This window comes from Schistocerca gregaria, chromosome 2 (genome assembly GCF_023897955.1).
Source record: "Schistocerca gregaria isolate iqSchGreg1 chromosome 2, iqSchGreg1.2, whole genome shotgun sequence".
NCBI lineage: Eukaryota > Metazoa > Arthropoda > Insecta > Orthoptera > Acrididae > Schistocerca > Schistocerca gregaria.
Genome location: NC_064921.1, coordinates 791,443,019 through 791,470,631, shown reverse-complemented (window position 1 = coordinate 791,470,631; position 27,613 = coordinate 791,443,019). Strand labels below are relative to the sequence as shown.

At 38.3% G+C, this 27,613-nt stretch overlaps 1 protein-coding gene across 2 annotated transcripts in view; it reads right to left on the bottom strand.

The window, feature by feature from the left end:
- The window catches only part of LOC126335051 (oligoribonuclease, mitochondrial), a 104,404-nt gene that overhangs the window by 53,479 nt on the left and 23,312 nt on the right, over nucleotides 1-27,613 (bottom strand). For both annotated transcript variants that reach the window (XM_049997927.1, XM_049997928.1), the window contains exon 2: nucleotides 17,240-17,343. In XM_049997927.1, the coding sequence (XP_049853884.1) occupies nucleotides 17,240-17,343 (104 nt within the window). The remainder of the gene's footprint in view (nucleotides 1-17,239; nucleotides 17,344-27,613) is intronic.

Below are 27,613 nucleotides of genomic sequence, written 5' to 3'. Positions count from 1 at the left end.
TGTGCATCCTCTGTCAAACAATTCAGTGTAAATTGCAGTGTAACCATGTAGACATAAATGTGTGAAAGGGAGTTACATTAATAACCAGTAAAATCAGTAATTTTTGATAACAGGTCTCTCTTAAGTACAGTGGTTTATTTATTACTTAAAAATGAATATGAACAGTCACAACCACAATAAACTTTTTTTTTTTTTTAAAATATAAGTTTACCAGCTTCAGTTTGTTCTAGACCCTGTTCAGACTTACACCATGATGGTAGATGGTGGCTGTAAACGGAGTAGGCATTACACCTCCACAAATGCTATGTGCAGACAGACTGGTGATCTTATATTAAAAAAAAAGTTTGTTGTGGTTGTGACTGTTCATATTCATTTTCAGTAAAATTACTTGTTCCACTACAGCTTATATAGCAAATTATCTAAGGAACCTGGTCTAAACTTTTTCTAGTCTCTCTTTACTGTTTGTTTAATCCTTTGTCTTTCTATTTTTCCCTTTTTTTCTTGCCATTACCATCCACCTCACTCACAGCCAGTTATTAACTTTCTTTGTGGCACATACTTTCATATTTCGTAGTTAACATTATTTCCTTTTTGCTTTATTTGAGCTTTCTTCCTCTGTAATGTTTGTTTCTTTTTACCTTTTCCTTTGTTTGTGAGAATCTTTGTACTGTCAATGCTTTTGTTTTTTTTCCCCAATTATCTGCTTTGCCATCTATTCTCTGCTAGTTCTAACTTCTCACATTCTCATGCACTGATGAGCCAAAACATCATGACCACTACCTGAGTGAGTGCTGCCTAGTGACACCGAAGCCACACGATGTGGCAAAGTAAATATATAAGCATAGCAGAGATCAATGGGAATCATTCTAGCGACAATACAGGCCACAAGTGGCCAAAGGACATTGACAAAGGGCAGACTGTTATGGTCTGGCACCTGGGAACAAACATATCAGAAACAGTAACGCTGGTAAGCTGTTTGGCATGCTACGCTCATAGCACCTATGAAAAATGGTTGAAGGGCACTTAAACCACATGTAGGCAAGGTGTTGGACGTCCACACTTGTCGCAGAATGTGGAAATCAGACTTGTTGGTACTGTAAAGCAATATAGACAGGCATCTGTGGCAGAAGATAAATGCAATGGTGATGCTGGCACAAATATTTTGGGTGCCACACCATTCAGCGCATATTGGCGAATGTGGGGCTCTACAGAAGACGAACCCTATGTGTTCCCATGTTGAATCAATGACATCATCAATCAGGGTCACAGTAGGAACAGGATTGTGGAGATTGGACTGTAGATAAATAGAAATATGGCACCTGATTGAATGATCATATTTTTTGCTACACTGGTTCCAGGGTTTGTCTGGATATGCCATCATCCTGACAAATGGCTGTCTGCAACAAGCACCACGCCAGTGGGGGCAGTGTTATTCCACGTGGAACATTCACCTGGGCTTTTGAGGGAGCTGTGGTGGTAATCTAAGGCACCACATCAGCTGTTGACTGTGAACATTATTACAGGCAACCTGCATCTCTTCCAGATAAGTGTGCATATTCTGGGAGCCACCATATGGTGCATGGCAGAGGGTAAATTTCCCCACAATTTTCTGGTTCCACTCGCAAAAGAGGCGAGGGAAAAACAACTATCTATATGCCTCCGTATGAGCACTTATTTCTCCTCACATGAAATGTACATTGGTGGCAGTAGTTCTGCAGACAGCTGCAAATGTTTTTTCTCTAAGTTTTCTCAATAGTTTTTCATGAAAATAACCTCTTCTTCTTTCCAGGATTCTCTTGTGAGTTCATGATGCCTTTCCATAGCACTCACATGTTGATCAACTCTCCCAGTAACAACTCTAACAGCGAACTTCTGAATTACTTTGATGCCTTCCCTTACCCCAACAAGGCTGCAATCCCAAACACACTAGCAGTATAGGACTCATAACTGTTCCATATGCGATCTCCTTTATTGATGAGCTACATTTTCCAAAAAGTCTCCCAATAAACTGAAGGTAACCATCTGCCTTCTCTACTAGAGACCTTACATGTCCATTCCATTTCATATTGCTTTGAAATGTTACACCTAGATAGTTAATTTATTTGAAAGTGTCAAGCAGCACACCACTAATACTATATTAAAACATTACAGGATTGTTTTTCCTATTTATCTACATTAACTTAAACATGGTGTTTGGAAATACCTGTTACAAAGTAATAGGACTTTCAGAGGGGAGTGAGTACATAATATTTAAAATTGGAACCCATGTATGGAAATGTACCACATCCATTCATGATGGTTTCAATTCACATGTGTAATGGATCCACATCTGCTGCAATAGAAATAGAAGAGATACTAGGTGGGATGGAGAGCATGTACCAGAACATGCTTTGTAAGTACCATGTCTGTGATAACATTGGTGATTGCCACATCGAGCCACTTTTGTAATGCATCAGTACTGTTCTATATGTGCAATATGGCGGGTCCTTTTCTGTTTTGGAACAATGTAAACACATAATGTTTAAGTGTTAAAACAAACAAATGTGCTTAAGTGATTAATGGATGTTTCGTTATGTTTCCTTTTGAATTGTTACCTAATAGCGGTAATACGCCATGCCTAATTCAATTCATCCTGCAAAAATGGACGAGTTAAACGTTTGAATTGAAACCATCACATAATGGAAACGGTACATTTCTGGACACGTTCCTATTAAAAATATTATGTATTCACTCCTCTCTACAAGCCTTCAAAGTCTGTAATGGGAATTTCCCCAACATCCTGTACTTGTCTACATTTAGAGCAAACATTCATTACAGCATATATATATTCTGTTTAGATCATCCTGTATTCTTCTGCTGTCAGTCAACGACACTTTCTTGTATGCTAAAGTGTCTTCAGAAAACAGTCGCAGAATGCTGCTCGCCCTATCTCATCAGACCGTTTATGTATACACAGACCAAGAGTGATTCTATTCCACTTCTCTGGAGCACATCTAACAAAACCCATGTTTCTGATGAACACTTGCTGTTGTTGACAACATACTGGTTTTTATTACTGAAGAAGTCTTTGAGCCTCTCACATATCTGAGAAGCTATTTTTTGTATCCTCAGACATTTGTTAACAGTCTGCAGTGTGACACAGTGTCAAACTCTTTCCAGAAATCTAGGAATAGGGATTCTGTCTTTTGCTCTTCATCCATAGATTGCAGTGCAACAAAACGGCAAGGTGAATTTTGCATGAGTGATGCTTTCTAAAGCCATGCTGATTTGTTGACAAAAGCTTTTCTCTCTCAGGGAAATTTATTACATCCGAATTTATAATAAGCTCAAGAATTCTGCACCAAACCAATTTTAAGGATATTGGCACTATGCAGGCCCATTCTTTTAATCTACTTATATACAGGATTCACTTGCAATTTTCCTGAGTTCATTGGGACTTCGCACTGGGCAAAAGATTTGCAATAAGTGAAAGCGAAGTAAGGGGCCAATGCCACAGAATACTTTCTACTTGTTTTCAATGCTTTCAACTGACACTCTACGCCAGGGGTGCCTTCTGCTATTTCCTCCATATGGGAGACTGGGCAAGTGTTGCGGCTGAGTTAGCCCTCTTCTAACTATAGACTATTGTAGATTACTTGAAAAAAAAAAATGCTCAGTACTTGGAAAAAGGCACAGGTCACATCTGTCTGCAATAAGGGTAGTAGAAGTGATCTACAAAACTACCATCCAATATCCTTGATATCAATATGTTGTATAATCTTAGAACATATTCTGAACTCAAACATAATGAGGTATCTGAGGTATCTGTAACAGAATGATCTCATCAGTGCAAACCAGCATGGATTCCGAAAACATTGCTCACATGAAACCCAACTTGCATTTTTCTCATGTGACATACTGAATGTTTTGGATTAAGATGATTAGGTAGATGCTGTACATCTTGACTTCTACAAAGCACTTGACTCAGTACCACACCTATGCTTATTGTCAAAAGAAGGCTCATACGGGGTATCAAGTGAAATACGTGACTGGACTGAGGACTTTTTCGTAGGACAAAGCAACATATTAACTAGAATGGAGAGTCATTGACAGGCGTAGAAGTAACTTTGGGTGTGCCCCAGGGAAGTGTGTTGGGACCTTTCCACATCTACATCTACATCCATACTCTGCAAGCCACCTGACGGTGGTTGGCAGAGGGTACTCTGAGTACCTCTATCGGTTCTCCCTTCTATTCCAGTCTTGTATTGTTCATGAAAAGAAAGATTAGATTAGATTAATACTTGTTCCATAGATCATGAATACGACACTTCGTAATGATGTGGAATGTGTCAGGTTAATAAAAGATGTCTGTACAAGATATTGCATTACACAAAATATTGCATGACACTAATGTTTAAGCTAGTTTTTTTCCTCCCTTAATTTATATCTAAAAATTCAGACAGTGAGTAGAAGGAGTTGTCATCTAAAAATTCTTTTAATTTATTTTTAAATGTTGGTTGACTATCTGTCAGGCTTTTGATGCTGTTTGGTAGGTGACCAAAGACTTTTGTGGCAGCATAATTTACCCCTTTCTCTGCCAAAGTCAGATTCAACCCTGCATAGTGAAGATCATCCTTTCTCCTGGTGTTATAGCTAAGCACACTGCTATTACTTTTGACCTGGGTAGGATTATTAACAAAAAATTTCATAAATGAATATATATACTGTGAGGTTCTGTGAGGATCCCTAGATCCTTAAATAGATGTCTGCAGGATGACCGTGGGTGGGCTCCAGCAATTATTCTGATTACACGTTTTTGAGCAATGAATACTTTTCTACTCAACGATGAATTACCCCAGAATATGATGCCATACGAAAGTAGTAAATGAAAGTAGGCATAGTAAGCTAATTTACTGAGATTCTTGTCACCAAAATTTGCAATAACCCTGATAGCATATGTAGCTGAACTCTGACATTTCAGCAGACTATCAATGTGTTGCTTCCAGTTTAACTTCTCATCAATGGCCACACCTAAAAATTTTGAAAATTCTACCTAAGCTACAGACTTCTGTTCAAAGTCCATATTTATTACTGGAGTTGTGCCATTTACTGTACGGAACTCTATATACTGTGTTTTATAAAAATTTAAAGAGAGTCCGTTTGCTGAGAACCACTTAATAATTTTGTGAAAAACATCATTTACAATTACATCACTTAGTTCTTGGTTTTTGGATGTTATTACTATACTTGTGTCATCAGCAAAAAGAACTAACTTTGCATCTTCATCAACGTGGAATGGTAAGTCATTAATGTATATCAAGAACAGTAAAGGACCTAAGACTGAACCCTGTGGGACCCCATACTTTATAGCCCCCCAGTTTGAGGAATCATCTGCTGTTTTAACATTACATGAATCACTTATTTCAACTTTCTGCATTCTTCCAGTTAAGTATGAATTAAACATTTGTGCACTGCCCCCCTCAAACCATAATGATTTAGCTTATCTAAAAGAATTCCATGATTTACACAATCAAAGGCCTTTGAGAGATCACAAAAAATACCAATGGGTGATGTCCGGTTATTCAGAGCATTTAATATTTGATCAGTGAAAGCGTATATAGCATTTTCTGTTGAAAAGCCTTTCTGAAAACCAAACTGACATTTTGTTAGTACTTAATTTTTACAAATATGGGAGGCTACTCTTGAATACATTACTTTCTCAAAATTTTTGGTAGAGCTGTCAGAAGAGAGATTGTGCGGTAGTTGTTGACATCCGATGTATCCCCCTTTTTATGCAATGGTTTTACAATGGCGTATTTCAGTCTATCGGGGAAAACATCCTGCTCCAAAGCGCTATTACATACGTGGCTGAGAATCCTACTTATCTGTGGGGAACATCAATTCCGTAAGAGTTTTTACTTTTCAGTGAGTTTATTATTTTACTGATTTCAGAGGGAGAGGGTGGTGGAATTATAGTTGTTTCAAACTGCACAGGTATGGCCTCTTCTATTAGTAACCTTGGCTCTTCTAGTGAAGATCTAGATCCTATTTTCTCCACAACATTAAAAAAAAAAAATGATTCTTGAAAATATTTTCAATTTCTGATTGTTTGTTAGTACACTTGACATTCAGTTTTATGGCACTTAAGTCTTCCTGTGCTCTTGGTTGCCCTGTTTCCCTTTCAATAATATTCCAAATTGCTTTAATTTTATTATCAGAGTTACTGATCTTAGACATGATACACATGCTTCTGGACTTTTTAATAAATTTTCTTAGTATCGCACAATAGTTTTTATAATATTGAACAATTTCGGGGTCAGTACTCCCTCTTGCTGTTTGATACAGTTCTCTTTTATGGTTGCAAGATATTCTTATTCCTTTAGTTAGCCAAGGTTTTTTTATATGTTTTCTTGGAATTATGTTTAACAATTTTCTTGGGAAAACAATTTTCAAATGCCCTTAAAAATGTATCGTGAAATAAGTTATATTTCAAGTTTGCATCAGGTTCCTTATACACTTCATCCCAGTCTAGCTGCTTTAGGCTTTTCCTAAAGTTTGCAATATTTATATTGTTAATTGAACGCACTGCTTTGAAATTCCGATTTGATATACTGCATGGAGCTATGTCATGTACTGTAACTAACTGTGCACCATGATCTGAAAGACCATTCTCAACAGGATAAGCATTTATGTCCTTAAATTTATCTTGGTCTATAAAAAAGTTATCTATCAGTGTCCTGCTGTTCTTTGTTATCCGAGTAGGAAAATCAATGACGGAGCTCAAATTGAAAGAACTGAGTAATACTACAAGGTCGTTCTTCCTATTACAATCTTTCAGGGAATCAACATTGAAATCCCCACAAATGATAATTTGCTTCCCCCTGTCTGACAGATAGCACAACAAAGCATCCAAGTTTTCTAAAAATAGCTGGAAATTCCCCGAGGGGGACCTATACACTGTTACAATTATGAAAGTGCCATCATTTAGTTTTAGTTCAGTGGCACATGCTTCCATATGTTGCTCTACACAACATTTTTTAGTTTCTAAATTTTTTACACTGTGGGAGCTTCTGACATATATGGCAACTCCTCCTCTCATCATATTATCTCTACTTACATGTGCAGTTAATTTGTACCCATTGATTATAACCTTTTGCATATCAGTGACAATGTGATGCTCAGACAGGCACAGTACATCTATTACATTATCAGTTTCTATATCTTCTAAACAAATCAGAAGCTCATCAATTTTATTCTTCAATCCCCCAATATTTTGATGAAATATACTAACATTATTTTTCACTTTACTTTTGTGAGTATCTTGCACTTTTTTAACATCTTTAATACTTGCCTGGCTGAGTTTCCCAATGGACACTGATCTTACACTAAAAAAAGAGTATCTACCATGAGATGTAGTTCCTCCCCCCTTTAAATTTCCTATTAGCCCAGCCAGTTTACCCCTCCCCTTCTTGTTGAGGTGTAGGCCATGTCTAGTATAGCCCAACCTACTGAGTGAATCAACAGGAACCACACCAATGTGTGACCCTGCACCAGATCCAAGTACCCGTTCCAACTACAAATTAACTCTCCTGACAGAAGAGCTCAAATGAGGGTGGTCATGGCGCTCCAGAACCGACACAAACCCAACACTGGTATGACTCGATGCTGATGAAATATTTGCCAGGTCACACTATGCTGTACCCCGGATCTCTGTCAATACTGTTGCCCGGCCCACCCACAATAACCACGGTATCTTCCTTAGTAAAGCCTCTACATAGTGAACCTAAATCCTCTGTAACCTGTCCCAGTCCAGCACTATGTTTGTTGGTATGCCTCTGTGTGGGCTCTAATCTCTCTGATTTTATCCTCATGGTCTCTTCATGAGATATATGTAGAAGGGAGCAATATACTGCTTGACTCTTCGGTGAAGGTATGTTCTTGAAACTTCAACAAAAGCCCGTACCGAGCTACTGACCATCTCTCCTGCAGAGTCTTCCATTGGAGTTTATCTATCATCTCCGTAACGCTTTTGCAATTACTCAAGCAGTGGGCGAACAAGTGTTCTGTAACCTATTTCCTTTGTTTTCAGATCGCATTTCATTATGATTATTCTAGAGATATACTACAACCTCCTACATATTGTTCACGTAGGGACTGTGAGAGTAAGATTAGAATAATTACTGCACACACAGACACATTCAAACAGTCATTCTTCCCACACTTCATATGTGAATGGAACAGGAAGAAACCCTACTAACTGATACAATGGAATGCACCCTATATGCCACACACCTCACAATGGTTTGCAAAGGATAGAGATGTATATGTAAGACAGTAGGTCTGTACAATTCACTGTCTTCTATTGCCACACCAGAATGGTTGACAAGTTACTGAACAGAAGTCTTCACCATTTTTTACTCGAATCTAAGCCGCACTTTTTTTCCGGTTTTTGTAATCCAAAAAAACAGCCTGCGGCTCAGAACTGAGTGCAAAGTAAGCGGAAGTTCTGAAAAATGTTGGTAGGTACCGTCTAAACTAACTTATGCTGTCGAATATATGTAGCGCTACACAGGCATGCTTTGCGGGCACAAAGATAAATACTGGCGTCAAAACTTAAGCGTCAGGAAATAAATTTAAAAAAAGGTTGAAGACGAGGTTTTTTCTCCGCCCCGAGTTTCGAGCACTGCATTTTCATTTTCATACATTATCCAACGAAGTAAATATAAAGACCGTATTGTTCATCTTTGAATGTAACAGCCTTTCAAATATTTGTAGCAACATAAATAAATTTCTTTACACACAAATACCAACAATGTACAAGGCTTCAGGATTGTTGCACGAGTTCATACACTGGAGCTTATTAAGATTTCACGTAGCGGTACTTATTACTTCATGCAATTTTGTGAAACGCTTGTTGGCGTTAGTGACCCATAATGAAGCGCTTTCATTATAGTGCCAAATTCAAGAGGGGAGTTATTTCTTTTGCGGAACAAAGTTCTAATCGTGATACAGGTCTGTGATTCAGGATTGATGAGAGCAACGTCAGGCGATGGCGACGGAGACAGACAAATTATTTGAATGTTCAAGTAGCAGGAAAGCATTTAGTGGGCCAAAGTGTGGCTAATATCATGCACTGGAACTGACTTTAAATGAATTTGTCAAGGAACGCCGAAATTTTAAAAATTGAGGCCTGTGAAATTGCTGGAGAGCAAAAAATCAAAAATTTTAAGGCTATTCGTAGCTGGATTGATCTGTTTATGATGCGCTGAGGTTTTTCACTTCAGAGGCGAACTTCAGTTGCACAGAAGCTGCCAAAAAATTATGAAGAAAAACTTGTGGAATTTCAGCGCTTCATAATTAGGCGGTGCACAGAAAAGCAATACCTTCTTAGTCAGATAGGAAATGCTGACCAAACTCCTGTACATTTTTACAAGCCATCAAATTATACGGTTGACGCCAAAGGAAAGAAAGACATAAGTGTTCCTACATCAGGGGGTGAAAAACAGCGAATGTCCATCATGCTTGCTTGCACAACAAATGGGTATAAATTATCCCCATTCATAGTTTTCAAGCAAAAGACTTTACGAAATCGGAAGTGTTTCCAAAAACTGTAATTGTACGAGCAAACGAAACAGGGTGGTTTTCGGAGGACATGGTGCTGGAATTAATTAGGCACGTGTGGAATTATTGTTCTGGCACAATGCTTGGTTTACACAGCCTGTTGGTATTACATGCGTATGCAGGCCACACATCACCTGCAGTAATACGAAACTTAGAGGAAAGCAAAACGGACTTGTCATTAATTCCAAGCGGGATGACGTCAATTCTGCAACCACTTGACGTCTGTTTGAATAAATCATTTAAGAACAAGCTTAAGCACATGTACACAGACTGGCTTTCGAAAAGTGACAGACAACTGACACCAACAGGATGTGCAAAACGTGCAAGTTTGTCGCAAGTGTGCCAATGGATTTATGATGCATGCAAGTGTGTTCCAAATCAGACCGTGCAACAAGCATGTTTGATATCCAATGCGCTAGATGGTACGGAGGACGATGCTCTGTATGAGCAACAAAGAATCGAGTGATAGTGATTCAGAACTATGACTGATATTTTAGACATTTCATATAAGATGTATTACAAACCTAATAAAATTTTGTTTTAAAATTTCAGCGTTTAATTTCTAAGTTATTTTCATTCTTATTTTATAAGTGTTGCTACTCTGCATTGCACATGATAGAAAAGTGTGGAGAGCTGCATCAGACCAGTCTACGGACTGAAGACTACAACACCCACTGCATTTGAAGTTATCACTAAAAATCTACTATGAAAATCCGACTGGCAAGACTGTTTGGGATGTTTGTCAATATGGCCAATTTTACATTCTGAATTTCTTCCTACCTGTAACAAGAGATGGTTCCTAACAGGAACTTTTATAAATCTTGAATCACATGCAATATTCTCTTCACCATAAGAACAATACGAATGTAAACATTATGCCATGTATTCTTTCGTGTTTGCTGCTATCTCTTTTAAATCCTGTCTGCCTAATAAACTATGAAACTAGAGTTAGACAACAGCAAATGCAGAAGAATATACATATCATGTATATTTATATTGGTATTATGCTGAATAGTGGTACAGTCAGAAATGAAGCACGGCAACTGACTAGATTTTTAAACCTAAGATGACTCTGATTTCTGTGCAGAATGTAATGTACTAAAGAGGCATTTGCAAAGATTTTCAAACGGAGAAAAAGTTTTGCTTAACTCTCGTTCAGAACATTTTCTATCATACGCAGTCTATTATTTCTTTCTTTGTGATCATTATCAAAGAAAGCAGCAGTGTAAGTAGCAACAAATAGTAGTCTCTTGCCATTGTTTCGCTAATGAGACAATGCCCTCTTTTTTTATATTGTAAGCGGCAGTAGCACACACAAAAGCAAGCCGTACCGCGAGTGGTGAAAGGTTGTAAACACTCATTATCAGAATGCGAAAAACAATGCATGGCACAGTACAATAATGCATTTTCAGCTTAGAGTGACGTTAACACCTATAACAAAGAGAATGGCACTTATCAGATCAAAGAAAAATAAGCAATCGATTCAAACCAGACAAAGCATGTGAAAAAGAAAGGGTACCCGTATAAATACGGACGGAGTGCCTGACACACAGCAATGGCTACCTGGTAAAGCTTAACTGCTAAGCTTAAGCCTCGAACCAAACTACTGTAGATGTATCTTCATCCATTCAACCTAAATTGTGTTTCATGTTACAGTGGACTAACTTCGTTTTGATTTGGAGGTGCGGTCTAAATCTTTCTGCTCACCTTGAGTTTCGAGTCTCAAATTTCAGGTGCTGCTTAGATTTGGGAAAATTTGTTTTCCTTGATTTCAAGTCTCATTTTTCGGGTGCAGCTTAGATTCGAGTGTAGCTTAGATTCAAGTAATTACGGTCAATCCACTTGATTATTTTATGATAATATTCTTGTCTTCTCAGCAAGAAGTTTCACTTGGGTACAATTGTGGACGTAACTGTATTCTTCATGGAGCCATATGAATTGTGCTAACTTTAGCTTGTAGACATTTACATGTTCTTTTTCAAACAAAGAATGCAAAAATTTATGTTTTCTCAAAGTTTTCTGATTTTTGTTATTAAAACATGTTGGTTTTTTTGTTACCATTCCTAACCGCCTTACTCAGAAGATACCAGGTGGTAATAGTTAAAGTGTAGCTAGTCACAGAGATCCAGTATAGACTGTATTTATATTAAGGCAACAAAACTCAGTAGATATTCTAACACATTAATGCAGAACTGATTTACACTGTACAAAATTGGTTCCACTTTTGGCCACCAGGTGTAAATCTGGCACTGTGAATGCAAGAAATACGTATAGAAATGTTTCCATATGTAATGGATTAGGAGCGAGATATGGACAGGAAAGGTCAAACAAGTGAAAAAGTAAAATGTTCATTTTTTTTTTATTAACCACTGGTTATACAATTTGTTCAATATGAGCATGAGACACATTGGCGAGGTGCTGTACAGTGCCAGATTTGCACCAGGTGGCCAAAATTGGAACTAATTTTTTTCCAGCATAAATTGCTTCCATATTAACTCATTAGCACACCTACCAAATTTTGTTGTCATACAATAATTACTGCCCACGATGGATCTCTGTGTGGTGATGCAATTCAAATGTCCATTTCACAAGGCTTGGATCATGCTACACTGGTTGGAGAAGCATGATCGACAACTCACATTGATGTCTTCGCTTCCCAGTTCACCTGATCTGAACCCGATGGGACACATCTGGGCTATTAGTGCCAGCTTCACATCCAAAAACCACCAGCCCATTATTTATGGGAATTGCATGACCAGCGTGTAGACAACTGGAGCTTTATCTCTGGAAATCTAACGATGATTTGTTGAATACATTCCACACAGAATTGCTGCTGTGTTCCAAAAATGTTAATAAGTTCGTTAATGATCTTGTACTGTAATTTAACAAAAAACAATCAGTCTACATTGAAAATGGTGTTTATTTTTCTGGTAATCGGCTTTGGTTATAGATAGACCATTTTCAGACCCGTGGACGCCTGTCTGAAAAGTATACAACCTTTGATTTTCTGATGCAAAATAGAGACAATAGTGCAGCGCCACTGTACACTGTAAAGGAAGAGATCTTTATGAGCACATGTGAATTTTGTTCCGCCTTCCAGCATGTCAGTCTCTGTCTATTGGTCACCGAGTGAAGTGCTACAGAACGTGTTCATCGAATTACTGATTCTCTCAAGATGACTGAACGTGTTGAGCAAAGATACTGCATCAAATTTTCTTAAAAGCTTGGTGATTCTTAAAGTGAAGCAATTCATAAGATTCAGCGGGTATTTGGAGAAGATGTGATGGGTGTAGCACAAATTAAGAAGTGGTTCAACAGATTAAAAAATGGCTGCACATCAGCGAAGAGTGACCAGCCTTTCGGCAGGCCCCAAACTGCTCAGAGTGCAGCTGTTGTTGAGAGGGTGCAAAATTTGGTGATGGCAGATCGTCGTTTGACCATACAGGAGATTTCCTAAGAGGTTGGAGTGAGTAAAGATTCTGCACATAAAATTTTGCATAATGATTTGAAGATACACCAAGTGGCTATGAAATTTGTGCCCAAGTTGTTGTCGCTGGAACAAAAAGATCTCCATTTTGACATTGCACAGGACCTTCTTAACACCACCAACACTGATCCTGGGTTTCTGAACACTTAATACTGTTATAACTGGAGATACTCATGGGTGTACGGATACGAGCCAGAAACAAAAAGACAGTCGTCGCAATGGAAGAATTTCGAGTCTCCAAGGCCGAAGAAAGTGCGGCAAGTACGAAGCAAAATCAAGGTGATGCTGACTGTCTTCCTTGATGAAAGTGACAAAGGAGTACTATCAAGATGATCTCCGGCGACTCTGTGATGCAGTTTGGCGCAAAAGACCAGACTTGTGGACAGCGAAAAACTGGCAATGCATCATAACAACATCCCCGCACATACATCCCACTTGATCCAAAATTTATAGGCCAAACATGGAATTACAGCCATTTGCCAACCTCCCTATTTTCCAGGCATGTGTCCTTGTGACTTCTGGTTGTTTCCAAAATTGAAGACACCACTGAAGGGCTCCCGTTTTGAGAGAAGAGAAGAGAATGCAGAACATGATGATGGAGCTGAACACCATTCCAAAAGAAGACTTCCAGAAGTCTTTCCAGCAGTGGAAGGATTGATGGGTTAAGTGTGTACAAGCACAAAGGGCCTACTTTGAAGGTGATTAGGGTCCCAACTCCGTCAGGTATTTAAAATATTTTTTCTGGCCATAGGTCAGATACTTTTTACACAGGCCTCACGATCTCCCAGGGTTTCTCAGTGAAACTGATCTCTACTGTACTCTTGTGTCCAGCCGAGTTGCTGTTTCCATTTCAAGCAAAATATTTCAAGACCAACTACTTTCTTCAGGTCCTGCAAATACTGCTGTTATGTGTCCTCTCTATGTGGTTGGAGACCAGGCAGCAAGTACACGTAACAGGAAAACTTGCAGCACCTGAAGAGGACAGCTGAATCAGTCATCAAAATATTGTGCATAAAACGGAGGCAACAGAAGAACACTGTTAGTATTTATCTACAGTGGTAACACGTGGAGTCTATGCACTGAGCTGTAGTATGTGCTGAGGCATCTGTCATCAACTAAAAGTAAAAATTCTTCTGTGGGTGGAGTGGGATGTCCAGAAGGAACATTGCAGTTTACAGTTAAATTTGAAAGCAAGCCACATGTCAGGCATTTTCTATCTATGGGTAGTAATCAAAGATTTTTGAGAGCAGGATTATCATTATGCACCTTTTTTCTGAACTGCGCTCAGTTTTAACGAGTAATGAAGTAAGAATAACAGTGTAACTTTTCTGGTAATTATGAAAATCAGTTCTTCTGATTTCAAATGTGTTAGTTACGAGCCATGTTCAGAAAGTAAGTGTACTATGACCATAACAGGCAGTGGCTTTTTGAGGGGTGGCAACACTGACAAGGGAACACTCCCAAGCACCAGTAAACGATCTTGATGAAACTGTGTGTGTGTGTGTGTGTGTGTGTGTGTGTGTGTGTGTGTGTGCACGCGCATGATTATGAAGCATAAGTGGATTCAGTTACTCACAACCCAGGTTATGAAGCATAACCTGGGTTGTGAGTAACTGAATCCACTTTCCCTTCTTCCCTTTCTTTCCCCTCTCTCCTCCCTGATGAAGGAAAATTTGTTCCGAAAGCTAGGAACGTAAATTTTCGGTTCTGTTTTTTGTGTATCTATCGGCTGTACTGAGCTGAGGTAAGTACTGTCCAGCCCCTCTATCTCTTTGTTAGTATTAGTAACTCATTATGATGATACAAAATCATTATCATTATTTAATCTGTAAATAAATGCTTAAAAAATAACGTTTCCTTACATGATGCACATAAAATGAAAGAAATTTCTTCACATAATATAACGATGGAAAACACAATATAAAGAAAAATATAAAAAATAAATTGTCAGGATTTCAAACTGTCGCAAGTGATCCTCTAAATATCCTGATTTTTATCAGCCACATTTCAGTGCATTGGCAAGCCTGGACAAAAAGAATTGATTATGTACTAGTGACTACAGCTTATTTATATTGTTTCTCAAGTGGAGATTGACATCAGAATTATTCAACAGAGCAAGATCTGAAAATCTTGTCAAAGTTTTTCCAACATCGAAAGCGATATATATCTCATTTGCTGTTGAGCCCTTGGGGATCACCAGGTGAACAAGTTCCACATCCTCAAGCGTGGTGCTCTATACGGTTCTTTCACACTGACAGCCCTAAGAATCTACCAATTCTACAGATGTTTCTCACTCACTGGGAAAGGAAACATCTTTCAAATACTTTTCGATCTAGTCAGCCATTTGATTATCAGATTTTGATGCTCTCACAAGGACATCTGGGGCTACAAAAAGAGACTCTCGAATTCGCAATCCAACACATTCTTTTAAAACTATGAGAAGGTGGGTAGTCAGAGAGAAAAAATAATTTTGACCATCATATCCGAGGACAATAACCTTATTCATCTGGTGACCCAAAGGACTCGACAGCACAGGTACAGACTTGGTTCATATATGACTTTTGATATTGTACGAATCTTATTAGAAGATTGTCATATCTAGTTCCAATGAATGATTTTGATGTCAGTACCCATAAAAATCTGGTACACTTTCTTTCTGAAGATGCCTCATATAATAAATGTCTTTAAAGAAAATATGTACTGTGATGCTGTAGTTAATACACCTAACTCAAACAAAGAATGGAAGAATGAGATTTTCACTTTGCAGCGGAGTGTGCACTGATATGAAATTTCCTGGCAGATTAAAACTGTGTGCCCAACCGAGACTCGAACTCGGGACCTGCTGCCTTTCGCGGGCAAGTGCAATACCATCTGAGCTACCGAAGCACGACTCACGCCCGGTCCTCACAGCTTTACTTCTGCCAGTATCTCGTCTCCTACCTGTAAAGTTTGGAAGGTAGGAGACGAGATACTGGCAGAAGTAAAGCTGTGAGGACCGGGTGTGAGTCATGCTTCGGTAGCTCAGATGGTAGTGCACTTGCCCACGAAAGGCAAAGGTCCCGAGTTCGAGTCTCAGTCGGGCACACAGTTTTAATCTGCCAGGAGGTTTCAAAGAATGGAAGGTCCAGTATGGAGTAACAGTACAGAAAGGAAAGACTGCTACTCACCACAAAGAGGATATTGAAATGCAGACAAGCACAACAAAAAAAGATTACTAGGAATATTTAAGTTTTCCTATGAAGTCCATCCTTTGAGCCTCTGGGCGCTAAGGCCTTAGTACCTGGAGACGATAGCCATTCATGTGAGAGTAGTTGTTGCTGTTGTTGTTGTGTGAGAGTTTTACTTCTGATGAAGGTTTTTACCTGAAGGCACAAATATTTTTAGTATTCTTTTTTGTTTCTACTACGTGTTCATTAATGCCTCCTCTATGTGGTAAACAGGTGTCTAGAATACAACAGTGGGTGGAGGTTCACATATTATTTTTATGGAATGCTTACCATGCAATGAAAACTTTCTTTCTTAAAGATGAATTATGCCAAAAGATATACGACAGTATTGAGGGGAAATAAGCAAAATATGTTATCTTAATGATTTGTTGTTTTCCTCCAAAACTTTCAACGAGAAAATGCAACAAGCCTAAATTTTGTTGTTAAGAACCTATAAAATGTTTGTTATTTCATTTTAAATCCTCATCAATATGCATACCTTGGAAACCTGGAAGGTTCTGGTGCCCTCATTATCGCTTACCCAGTTTTAAATATGTTATTGATGTTATACCTGTTCATTTGCAGAAAACCATCCGATAATTCTCTGAACATATTCTTACTTCTTCTGTTACTGTAGGTTATTAAAAAAAAAAAAATCCTGCAACACTAATTAATTCTGCATAATTGTGTTACATGGAAGTCCATTTACATATATGAGAAATTATTACTTTTGACATGTATATCACCATAAAAATAAATAACTAAATAAAAGAAGAATAAGGTACAAAATAGAAAACCACTATTAACATTTTTGTGCATAGTTTTCAAGCTAACAAAAAAGTAATGTCTCATCCACACACTTACGGAAAGTGTTTCTCATATAGACCAGGAACATTTTATTTCACAGCATTGAAAAGAAAATTCTGTTAGTAAGTAATGTTCTCACCTCCATATCCATCCACACAAGATAGTCTCCTGGCATTTTAAGTCTTTCACACATCCTCTGGGGTGATGTCTGATATAAAGCAGCAGTTGCAGAAGGCAGAAGACCTGAAAATAAATCACAATTCAAAATTTATTAACAGCTAGAAGGAGCTGTAAAGCTTACTAACAACAAACTATAAGCAGTGTTCACTTACTCAATTTGACGATTATTCAGAACAACAAATATCATTTGGGAGTATATGTACTGACACGTAACTGGAAGAAACACCAAGGTGCTGTGACAAAGCAAGCTGGGATGATTGTTTTGCCATCTGCCTCCTTAAATTCGTTTTTTCACTTTTTACGATTTACCATTAAGATACGTGAGTATAATCTGCTTTTTCATAAAAGACAAAGATTGGCCCTTAGTTTAAAGAATATAATAACAAATCTAATTTTGTGCTTAGTTTTATGTATGTAACTGATTTTCTATTTTATTTTGACTACGCCTAGTTAGTATCTTTTGTTGTAGGGTGACATCAGTCATTGTTTCGTAACTTAAATTCTTATGTTGACATATAAACAAATAGAAATTCTGTACTAACTATAAACATTTGGAGGAACAACTAATAATATGCTTAAAGGATTTATTTGGCTCTATTTGAAAACATGTTAGCAAAGCCAGCACCTAATTCCACAGTAATTAACAGTTTTGTCAAATGTATTGTTTACATATATCAAAAAACAAAGATGATGTGACTTACCAAACAAAGGCGCTGGTAGGTCGATAGACAAACAAACAAACACAAACATACACACAAAACTACATAACTACATATGTTACTTTCCTCATTTAAACAAATAATTCGGGTTAACCCTTGCAGTAGAAGGAACTGTTAAAAAGATGCAATTTTTTTTATGTATGAAGTTAATTTAATGAGTTAAGATTTATTTGTAATTTCTGTAAATTTAACTTCAAACAATGTGTAGTTTCAGCATCTATTATTGTGAGAACATATAAGAGCCTGGTTTTTTATCATGAAACAGTCAGTCCACAGCCGAGTAACCTGTGTTGGTTAGAATCAAAACAATGCATCAACTTAACAGTGTAATAAGTGTTACACAATTAGGCCATGTGTTAAAACAGTGACAGTGTCTGCTCAACACGTACCTTTCTATTCTTCAAGAACTGCTCATAGATGTTCAAAAGGAAAATACTGTAGCAGTATGTGGATGTTCGCCTGCAAACTATTAATGAGGTTTATGGGAAGTCAGAACAATAGTGCACTGGTCGTATGTAACTGTGTATTATTGGGGGGTTGTGAAAAGTGAAAGTAAAAGACTGTGAAACGCAAATGTGCATCTGTCTTCTACATTATTTACAGTAGTCAGTGTCAGAATCCGCAACCCATTTTTCAGCCAGTGTAGCAATGGAGTACATTGACACCAAGGACACCAAACGAAGAAATAAAGTAAGCAAACTGCTATATAAGGTGCCGTGGGTGAGGAATATTGTACATAGCCACAAACAACAAGGACTCGCAAACTTTGAACAGTAAACTCAACAGCAGTTAACAGTGCAGTATAACAGCAGCGAGCAGGTTCTATGGAAGCAGCTGCTGAGTACAGGAGCAGCCAATCAGTATGCAGATGGACACAGCTGACTGGAGATAAACAAGACGCCTCACCGAGAACCTTACACTTTCTGGTGACTTAACTGTCCCCCATAAGGGGCAGGGGAATGAAATCACAATTAAAAAAAAGAGCCTTACAGCTTGACGCAGCCGTGCAGATGCCGAATTGGATGACAACTGCTGCAGCAGCAGCAGCAACAGCAGGAGAGGAGTGATTGAAAAATAAGGTATTTCATAGCAAAATCTGTTTTGTATTTAGTGATACATAATGAGTGACCTTAAAGAACAAGACAATGTGTCTGAGAACAAAGCTGTAGTGCTTAAGTTTTTAAGTGAACAGAAAGACCTAAGTGGGTTGTAACTTTGAATGATTGGGGTGAAAGTCCTATTGTAGATGAAATGATAGAAGCGTCATCTACATTGTGTGGTGATGAGAGCGAAATTTATTAAAACAGTACTGAAGTGGGTGAGATCATTAAGATTAAGGAGGAGGAATCTAGTAACAAATGTCAGCAAGGGCAACAGTCTATGGCACATGGAAATTTGGAAGCGATGTGAAGGCAAATTATGAGTAGTTTCACTTGTTTGAGTAATATGAGTATGAAAGAAGACATTAGTGGTGTGGAAGACGACATTAGTAGTATTATAAAAGACATTAATAGGTGGAAAAGAAAACTGATAGCATTAAACCTGACATGGTTAACTTCAAGGATGAACTGAAGAAAGAAATTAAAAAGGAGATTGCAGTAGTCAGCTCTAATCTTTCAGAATTAAATAAGAAGTTTGAGGCGGTAATGAAAGATTGTGATGAAAATGTAAAGAAAGTAGAGCAGAATACGAATGAAAAATTAACATTAATGAGTAGTAAATGTGTAGAAGAGAGAAAGAATCTTTGTGATGACTATAGTAGGAGGGTGGAGGAGCCTGGAAAACGGTGTGAAGATGAAGTCAAAGCAGTAAGGAAATTTTGTGCTGAAAACAGGGTTAAACTTGTGAACCAAATAATTTAGAAACAGAAGAGAAACCAACTGTGCAGTAGTGGTAGAGGAAAAACTGTTGAAAGTAAATAAAAATGTAAATTCCAAATTGGCTGAAATGGAGAAAAAGATGGAAGAGGTAAAAAATCAAAAGCATAGAAGTATGTAGTGTACCAAACAGTCCTTCATTTGTTAGTTGTAAAAAAAATTTATAATTTTGAACCGTATGGGGAAGTGCATCCACTGGATTTCATTAGGGAATTTAATAATTTGCCTGTAAAAAGGTGAGAAGGAACTTACTATAATCAAATTAAGTGATGAAACAGCTTGTGTTTAAGTTGCACAGGATGTCCAAAGTGTCAAAATGGATGTTAAATTTTTAAGAGAACATAAGGAAGTCAGGTGTTTTGTTTTGTGGTCTAATACTGGAAACAAAGATCAACTAATTAGTCAAATATTTGACGACTGTGGAAGTGACAGTGGGTCTGATTCGGACAGTAGTTGTAATGATGATAGCAGTGACGAATCCAGCAGTGATGAGGATGAGGTATTTGAATTTATAATAATGATGCCCATGTGGTAACTAAAGAGAGGATAAACGAGGGTAATATTATGCCTAAAGAAGAGTTAGAGTTTGAGAGGGGGTAATGAAGAAGTGATGGATTGATTGAGTGATTTCTTTATTAATCCATGTACCAATTTACACTGTGTGGATTTCGTCAGCAAAATCATATACAATACAACATACCTGCAATTTATACACGTAAAATTAATATTTATACACATTTTTGAGGTGTAAATAAAATAGAAAGAAACTTCCACATGGGAAAAATATATTAAAAACAAAGATTCCAAGACTTACCAAGCGGGAAAACGCCGGCAGACAGGCACAAGAACAAAACACACAAACACACACACAGAATTACTAGCTTTCGCAACCGATGGTTGCTTCTTCGGGAAGGAGAGGGAAAGACGAAAGGATGTGGGTTTTAAGGGAGAGGGTAAGGAGTCATTCCAATCCCGGGAGCGGAAAGACTTCCTGCCTAAATATGTCTGCTAGTGTCTGTGTATGTGCAGATGGATGTGTGTGTGTGTGTGTGTGTGTGTGTGTGTGTGTGTGTGTGTGTGTGCGCGCGCGCGCGAGTGTACACCTGTCCTTTTTTTCCCCCTAAGGGAAGTCTTTCCGCTCCCGGGATTGGAATGACTCCTTACCCTCTCCCTTAAAACCCACATCCTTTCGTCTTTCCCTCTCCTTCCTGAAGAAGCAACCATCGGTTGCGAAAACTAGTAATTCTGTGTGCGTGTTTGTGTGTTTTGTTCTTGTGCCTGTCTGCCGGCGTTTTCCCGCTTGGTAAGTCTTGGAATCTTTGTTTTTAATACATTTTTGAGGTGTCTTACATTAGTTTTATATCCTTATGTAATTTTCTTATACTACTGTACAATTCTGGATTTCATATTATAATTATTTCCTCATGTATTACAATGCAGGCTACTTTAATTACACTACAATTTTAATTCAGATAGTCCGTTACTGTGTAATAACTTTTATTTAATAAAAAAAAAGATTGTTTTGTTTTGAACTGTCCAACTGTATCGATATCTTTTATATTTTGGGGTAATTTATTACATAATTTAATGGCGTTGTACAATGAGCTCTGCTGAGTTTTAACTTTATTTTTCCTCTCTAGATGCAGATGGTATTGGTTTCTAGTTTCATAACTGTGTACTAAAGAATTTTTCATATAGCAGTCAATTTTTTTTATTTTTACACACATAATACTTTCAAAAATGTATTCACAGGAGACAGTTAGTCTGTCAATTAACTGTCTCTGAATCAATTTGGTAAGCACGATGATAGTTTTTCCAGGGAAAGGATTAATGAGGATTTGTTGTATGAAGAAGACCACATGGTAAGTAAAATGTAAGTGTGGCATCCTGTAATAACAGCAAGGGTACAAGGTATACATCTCAAGTGTTTACTAGACAGTGGTAATGATTTGAATGGCATGTCACAAGCATTTTTTGAGTCTATTAAGAACACAGTGGGTACAGTAGTAATACATGTTTCTGGAACAAAAATTAATAGTGTTACTGGTAAGCTATCAAAGAGTGTGAAACAAGAGGTACTATTAACTGTGGAATTGGCGAGACAGCTGTTGGAGGGCAATTTCATGGCAATTCAAAATATCAGCATTGATGTAACATTTGAGACGAATTTTCTGTGCAAATAGAAAATAGGGGGTTCAGCATCCTGAGTTGGATTCATTATGTGGGGATAATGCTTACCCCAGCTTTCTGTCTCATTTTTCATGTTTCCTGAGGCAGTCAAACTCTTCTACTATCCTATCTGTAGTCTATAAGTGAATCACAAACATTCTATCTTCGACCTTCATGTAATTTGTGCAGTAGGATACTTAACTATAGGAATACATCAGAAAAAATAAGTTGTGTCAGTTATAAGTAATGCAAGAAAAAGTGACAGCATATGTGGACGATAATTAACATCTGAAGTAATAAGCTCAAACGTGCAGCAGCAGAGGCAATATGCAGTAAAGAATCATCTTGAATACGAGATATACAGTGAAATAATAGTTTTGCTGAATGATAATTTTGTCTGATCAATAATAAAAGTTAAGTTGGCCTTTGCATAAGGATCTGTTACTGTGGAGTTTTTTTGAGTAGCATCAATTGTGCATTAAGTAAGCAGTTGTTGTTGTCTTCAATCCAGAGACTGGTTTGATGCAGCTCTCCATGCTACTCTATCCCGTGCAAGCTTCTTCATCTACCAGTACCTACTGCAACCTACATCCTTCTGAATCTGCTTAGTGTATTCATCTCTTGGTCTCCCTCTACGATTTTTACCTTCCACGCTGCCCTCCAATGCTAAATTTGTGATCCCTTGATGCCTCAAAACATGTCCTACCAACCGATCTCTTCTTCTAGTCAAGTTGTGCCACAAACTTCTCTTCTCCCCAATCCTATTCAATACCTCCTCATTAGTTACGTGATCTATCCACCTTATCTTCAGTATTCTTCTGTAGCACCACATTTCGAATGCTTCTATTCTCTTCTTGTCCAAACTATTTATCGTCCATGTTTCACTTCCATAGATGACTACACTCCAAACAAATACTTTCAGAAACGACTTCCTGATACATAAATCTATATTCGATGTTAACAAATTTCTCTTCTTCAGAAACGCTTTCCTTGCCATTGCCAGTCTACATTTTATATCCTCTCTACTTCAACCATCATCAGTTATTTTACTTCCTAAGTAGCCAAACACCTTTACTACTTTAAGTGTCTCATTTCCTAATCTAATTCTCTCAGCATCACCCGATTTAATTTGACTACATTCCATTACCCTCATTTTGCTTTTGTTGATGTTCATCTTATATCCTCCTTTCAAGACGCTGTCCATTCCGTTCAACTGTTCTTCCAAGTCCTTTGCTGTCTCTGACAGAATTACAATGTCATCGGCAAACCTCAAAGTTTTTACTTCTTCGCCATGAATTTTAACACCTACTCCGAATTTTTCTTTTGTTTACTTTACTGCTTGCTCAATATACAGATTGAATAACATTGGGGAGAGGCTACAATCCTGTCTCACTCCTTTCCCAACCACTGCTTCCCTTTCATGCCCCGCGACTCTTATGACTGCCATCTGGTTCCTGTACAAATTGTAAATAGCCTTTCGCTCCCTGTATTTTACCCCTGCCACCTTTAGAATTTGAAAGAGAGTATTCCAGTCAACATTGTGAAAAGCTTTCTCTAAGTCTACAAATGCTAGAAACGTAGGTTTGCCTTTTCTTAATCTTTCTTCTAAGATAAGTCGTAAGGTCAGTATTGCCTTACGTGTTCCAACATTTCTACGGAATCCAAACTGATCCTCCCCGAGGTCCGCATCTACCAGTTTTTCCATTCGTCTGTAAAGCATTCGCGTTAGTATTTTGCAGCTGTGACTTATTAAACTGATAGTTCGGTAATTTTCGCATCTGTCGGCACCTGCTTTCTTTGGGATTGGAATTATTATATTCTTCTTGAAGTCTGAGGGTATTTCACCTGTCTCATACATCTTGCTCACCAGCTGGTAGAGTTTTGTTAGGACTGGCTCTCCCAAGGCCGTCAGTAGTTCTAATGGAATGTTGTCTACTCCGGGGGCCTTGTTTCGACTCAGGTCTTTCAGTGCTCTGACAAACTCTTCATGCAGTATCGTATCTCCCATTTCGTCTTCATCTACATCCTCTTCCATTTCCATAATATTGTCCTCAAGTACATCGCCCTTGTATAGACCCACTATATACTCTTTCCACCTTTCTGCTTTCCCTTCTTTGCTTAGAACTGGGTTGCCATCTGAGCTCTTGATATTCATACACGTGGTTCTCTTCTCTCCAAAGGTCTCTCTAATTTTCCTGTAGGCAGCATCTATCTTACCCCTAGTGAGATAAGCTGTTTCTTTATCTAATAAATAAACACCTGCTCTGCTGCATGCAGCTTTACTGTATGATTAAATGATGATGGTGTCCTATTGGGTAAAATATTCCGGAGGTAAAATAGTCCCCATTCGGATCTCCGGGTGGGGACTACTCAAGAGGATGTCGTTATCAGGAGAAAGAAAACTGGCATTCTACGGATCGGAGCGTGGAATGTCAGATCCCTTAATCGGGCAGGTAGGTTACAATATTTAAAAAGGGAAATGGATAGGTTAAAGTTAGATATAGTGGGAATTAGTGAAGTTCGGTGGCAGGAGGAACAAGACTTCTGGTCAGGTGACTACAGGGTTATAAACACAAAATCAAATAGGGGTAATGCAGAAGTAGATTTAATAATGAATAGGAAAATAGGAATGCGAGTAAGCTACTACAAACAGCATAGTGAATGCATTATTGTGGCCAAGATAGATACGAAGCCCACACCTACTACAGTAGTACAAGTTTATATGCCAACTAGCTCTGCAGATGATGAAGAAATTGAAGAAATGTATGATAAAATAAAAGAAATTATCCAGATAGTGAAGGGAGATGAAAATTTAATAGTCATGGGTGACTGGAATTTGAGTGTAGGAAAAGGGAGAGAAGGAAACATAGTAGGTGGATATGGTTTGGGGCTAAGAAATGAAAGAGGAAGCCGCCCGGTATAATTCTGCACAGAGCACAACTTAATCATGGCTAACACTTGGTTTAAGAATCATGAAAGAAGGTTGTACACATGGAAGAACCCTGGAGATACTAAAAGGTATCAGATAGATTATATACTGGTAAGACAGAGATATAGGTACCAGGTTTTAAATTGTAAGACATTTCAGGGGCAGATGTGGACTCTGACCACAATCTATTGGTTATGACTTGTAGATTAAAACTGAAGAAACTGCAAAAAGGTGGGAATTTAAGGAGATGGGACCTGGATAAACTGAAAGAACCAGAGGTTGTGCAGAGTTTCAGGGAGAGCATAAGAGAACAATTGACAGGAATGGGGGAAAGAAATACAGTAGAAGACGAATGGGTAGCTCTGAGGGATCAAGTAGTGAAGGCAGCAGAGGATAAAGTAGGTAAAAAGACAAGGGCAGCTAGAAATCCTTGGGTCACACAAGAAATATTGAATTTAACTGATGAAAGGAGAAAATATAAAAATGCAGTAAATGAAGCAGGCAAAAAGGAATACAAACGTCTCAAAAATGAGATCGAGAGGAAGTGCAAAATGGTTAAGCAGGGATGGCTAGAGGACAAATGTAAGGATGTAGGAGCTTATCTCTCTAGGGGTAAGATAGATACTGCCTACAGGAAAATTAAAGAGACCTTTTGAGAGAAGAGAACCACGTGTATGAATATCAAGAGCTCAGATGGCAACCCAGTTCTAAGCAAAGAAGGGAAAGCAGAAAGGTGGAAAGAGTATATAGTGGGTCTATACAAGGGTGATGTACTTGAGGACAATATTATGGAAATGGAAGAGGATGTAGATGAAGATGAAATGGGAGATACGATACTGCATGAAGAGTTTGACAGAGCACTGAAAGACCTGAGTCGAAACAAGGCCCCCGGAGTAGACAACATTCCATTAGAACTACTGACGGCCTTGGGAGAGCCAGTCATGACAAAACTCTACCAGCTGGTGAGCAAGATGTATGAGACAGGTGAAATACCCTCAGACTTCAAGAAGAATATAATAATTCCAATCCCAAAGAAAGCAGGTGCCGACAGATGCGAAAATTACCGAACTATCAGTTTAATAAGTCACAGCTGCAAAATATTAACGCGAATGCTTTACAGACGAATGGAAAAACTGGTAGATGCGGACCTCGGGGAGGATCAGTTTGGATTCCGTAGAAATGTTGAAACACGTGAGGCAATACTGATCTTACGACTTATCTTAGAAGAAAGATTAAGAAAAGGCAAACCTACGTTTCTAGCATTTGTAGACTTAGAGAAAGCTTTTCACAATGTTGACTGGAATACTCTCTTTCAAATTCTAAAGGTGGCAGGGGTAAAATATAGGGAGCAAAAAGCAATTTACAATTTGTATGTGAACCAGATTGCAGTTATGAGTCGAGGGGCATGGAAGGGAAGCAGTGGTTGGGAAGGGAGTGAGACAGGGTTGTAGCCTCTCCCTGATGTTTTCAGTTTCTATATTGAGCAAGCAGTGAAGGAAACAAAAGAAAAAATTCGTAGTAAGTATTAAAATACAGGGGGAAGAAATAAAAACTTTGAGGTACGCCGATGACATTGTAATTCTGTCAGACAACATAGGACTTGGAAGAGCAGTTGAACGGAATGGACAGGGTCTTGAAAGGAGGATATAAGATGAACATCAACAAATCAAAACGAGGATAATGGAATGTAGTAGAATTAAGTCGTGTGATGCTGAGGGAATTAGATTAGGAAATGAGACACTTAAAGTAGTAAAGGAGTTTTGCTATTTGGGGAGCAAAATAACTGATGATGGTCGAAGTAGAGAGGATATAAAATGTAGACTGGCAATGGCAAGGAAAGCGTTTCTGTAGAAAAGAAATTTGTTAACATCGAGTATAGATTTAAGTGCCAGGAAGCCTTTTCTGAAAGTATTTGTATGGAGTGTAGCCATGTATGGAAGTCAAACATGGACGATAAATAGTTTGGACAAGAAGAGAATAGAAGCTTTTGAAATGTGGTGCTACAGAAGAATGCTGAAGATTAGATGGGTAGATCACATAACTAATGAGGAGGTACTGAATAGGATTGGGGAAAAGAGACGTTTGTGGCACAACTTGACCAGACGAAGGGATCGGTTGGTAGGACATGTTCTGAGGCATCAAGGGATCACCAAGTTAGTGGTGGTCGTGGTTAGTGTTTAACGTCCCGTTGACAACGAGGCCATTAGAGACAGAGCGCAAGCTCCCTTTCAAGGGAACCATCCCGGCATTTGCCTGAAACGATTTAGGGAAATCACGGAAAACCTAAATCAGGATGGCCGGAGACGGGATTGAACCGCCGTCCTCCCGAATGCGAGTCCAGTGTGCTAACCACTGCGCCACTTTGCTCGGTTTACCAATTTAGTACTGGAGGGCAGCGTGGAGGGTAAAAATCGTAGAGGGAGACCAAGAGATGAATACACTAAGCAGATTCAGAAGGATGTAGGTTGCAGTAGTTACTGAGAGATGAAGCTTGCACAGGATAGAGTATCATGGAGGGCTGCATCAAACCAGTCTCAGGACTGAAGACCACAACAACATACAAACAAATGTGTGGTGTAACTGTATTGATGATCTAATTTTGAACTAGGCAACACTGGGTACTGTGTATATTGTGCAAT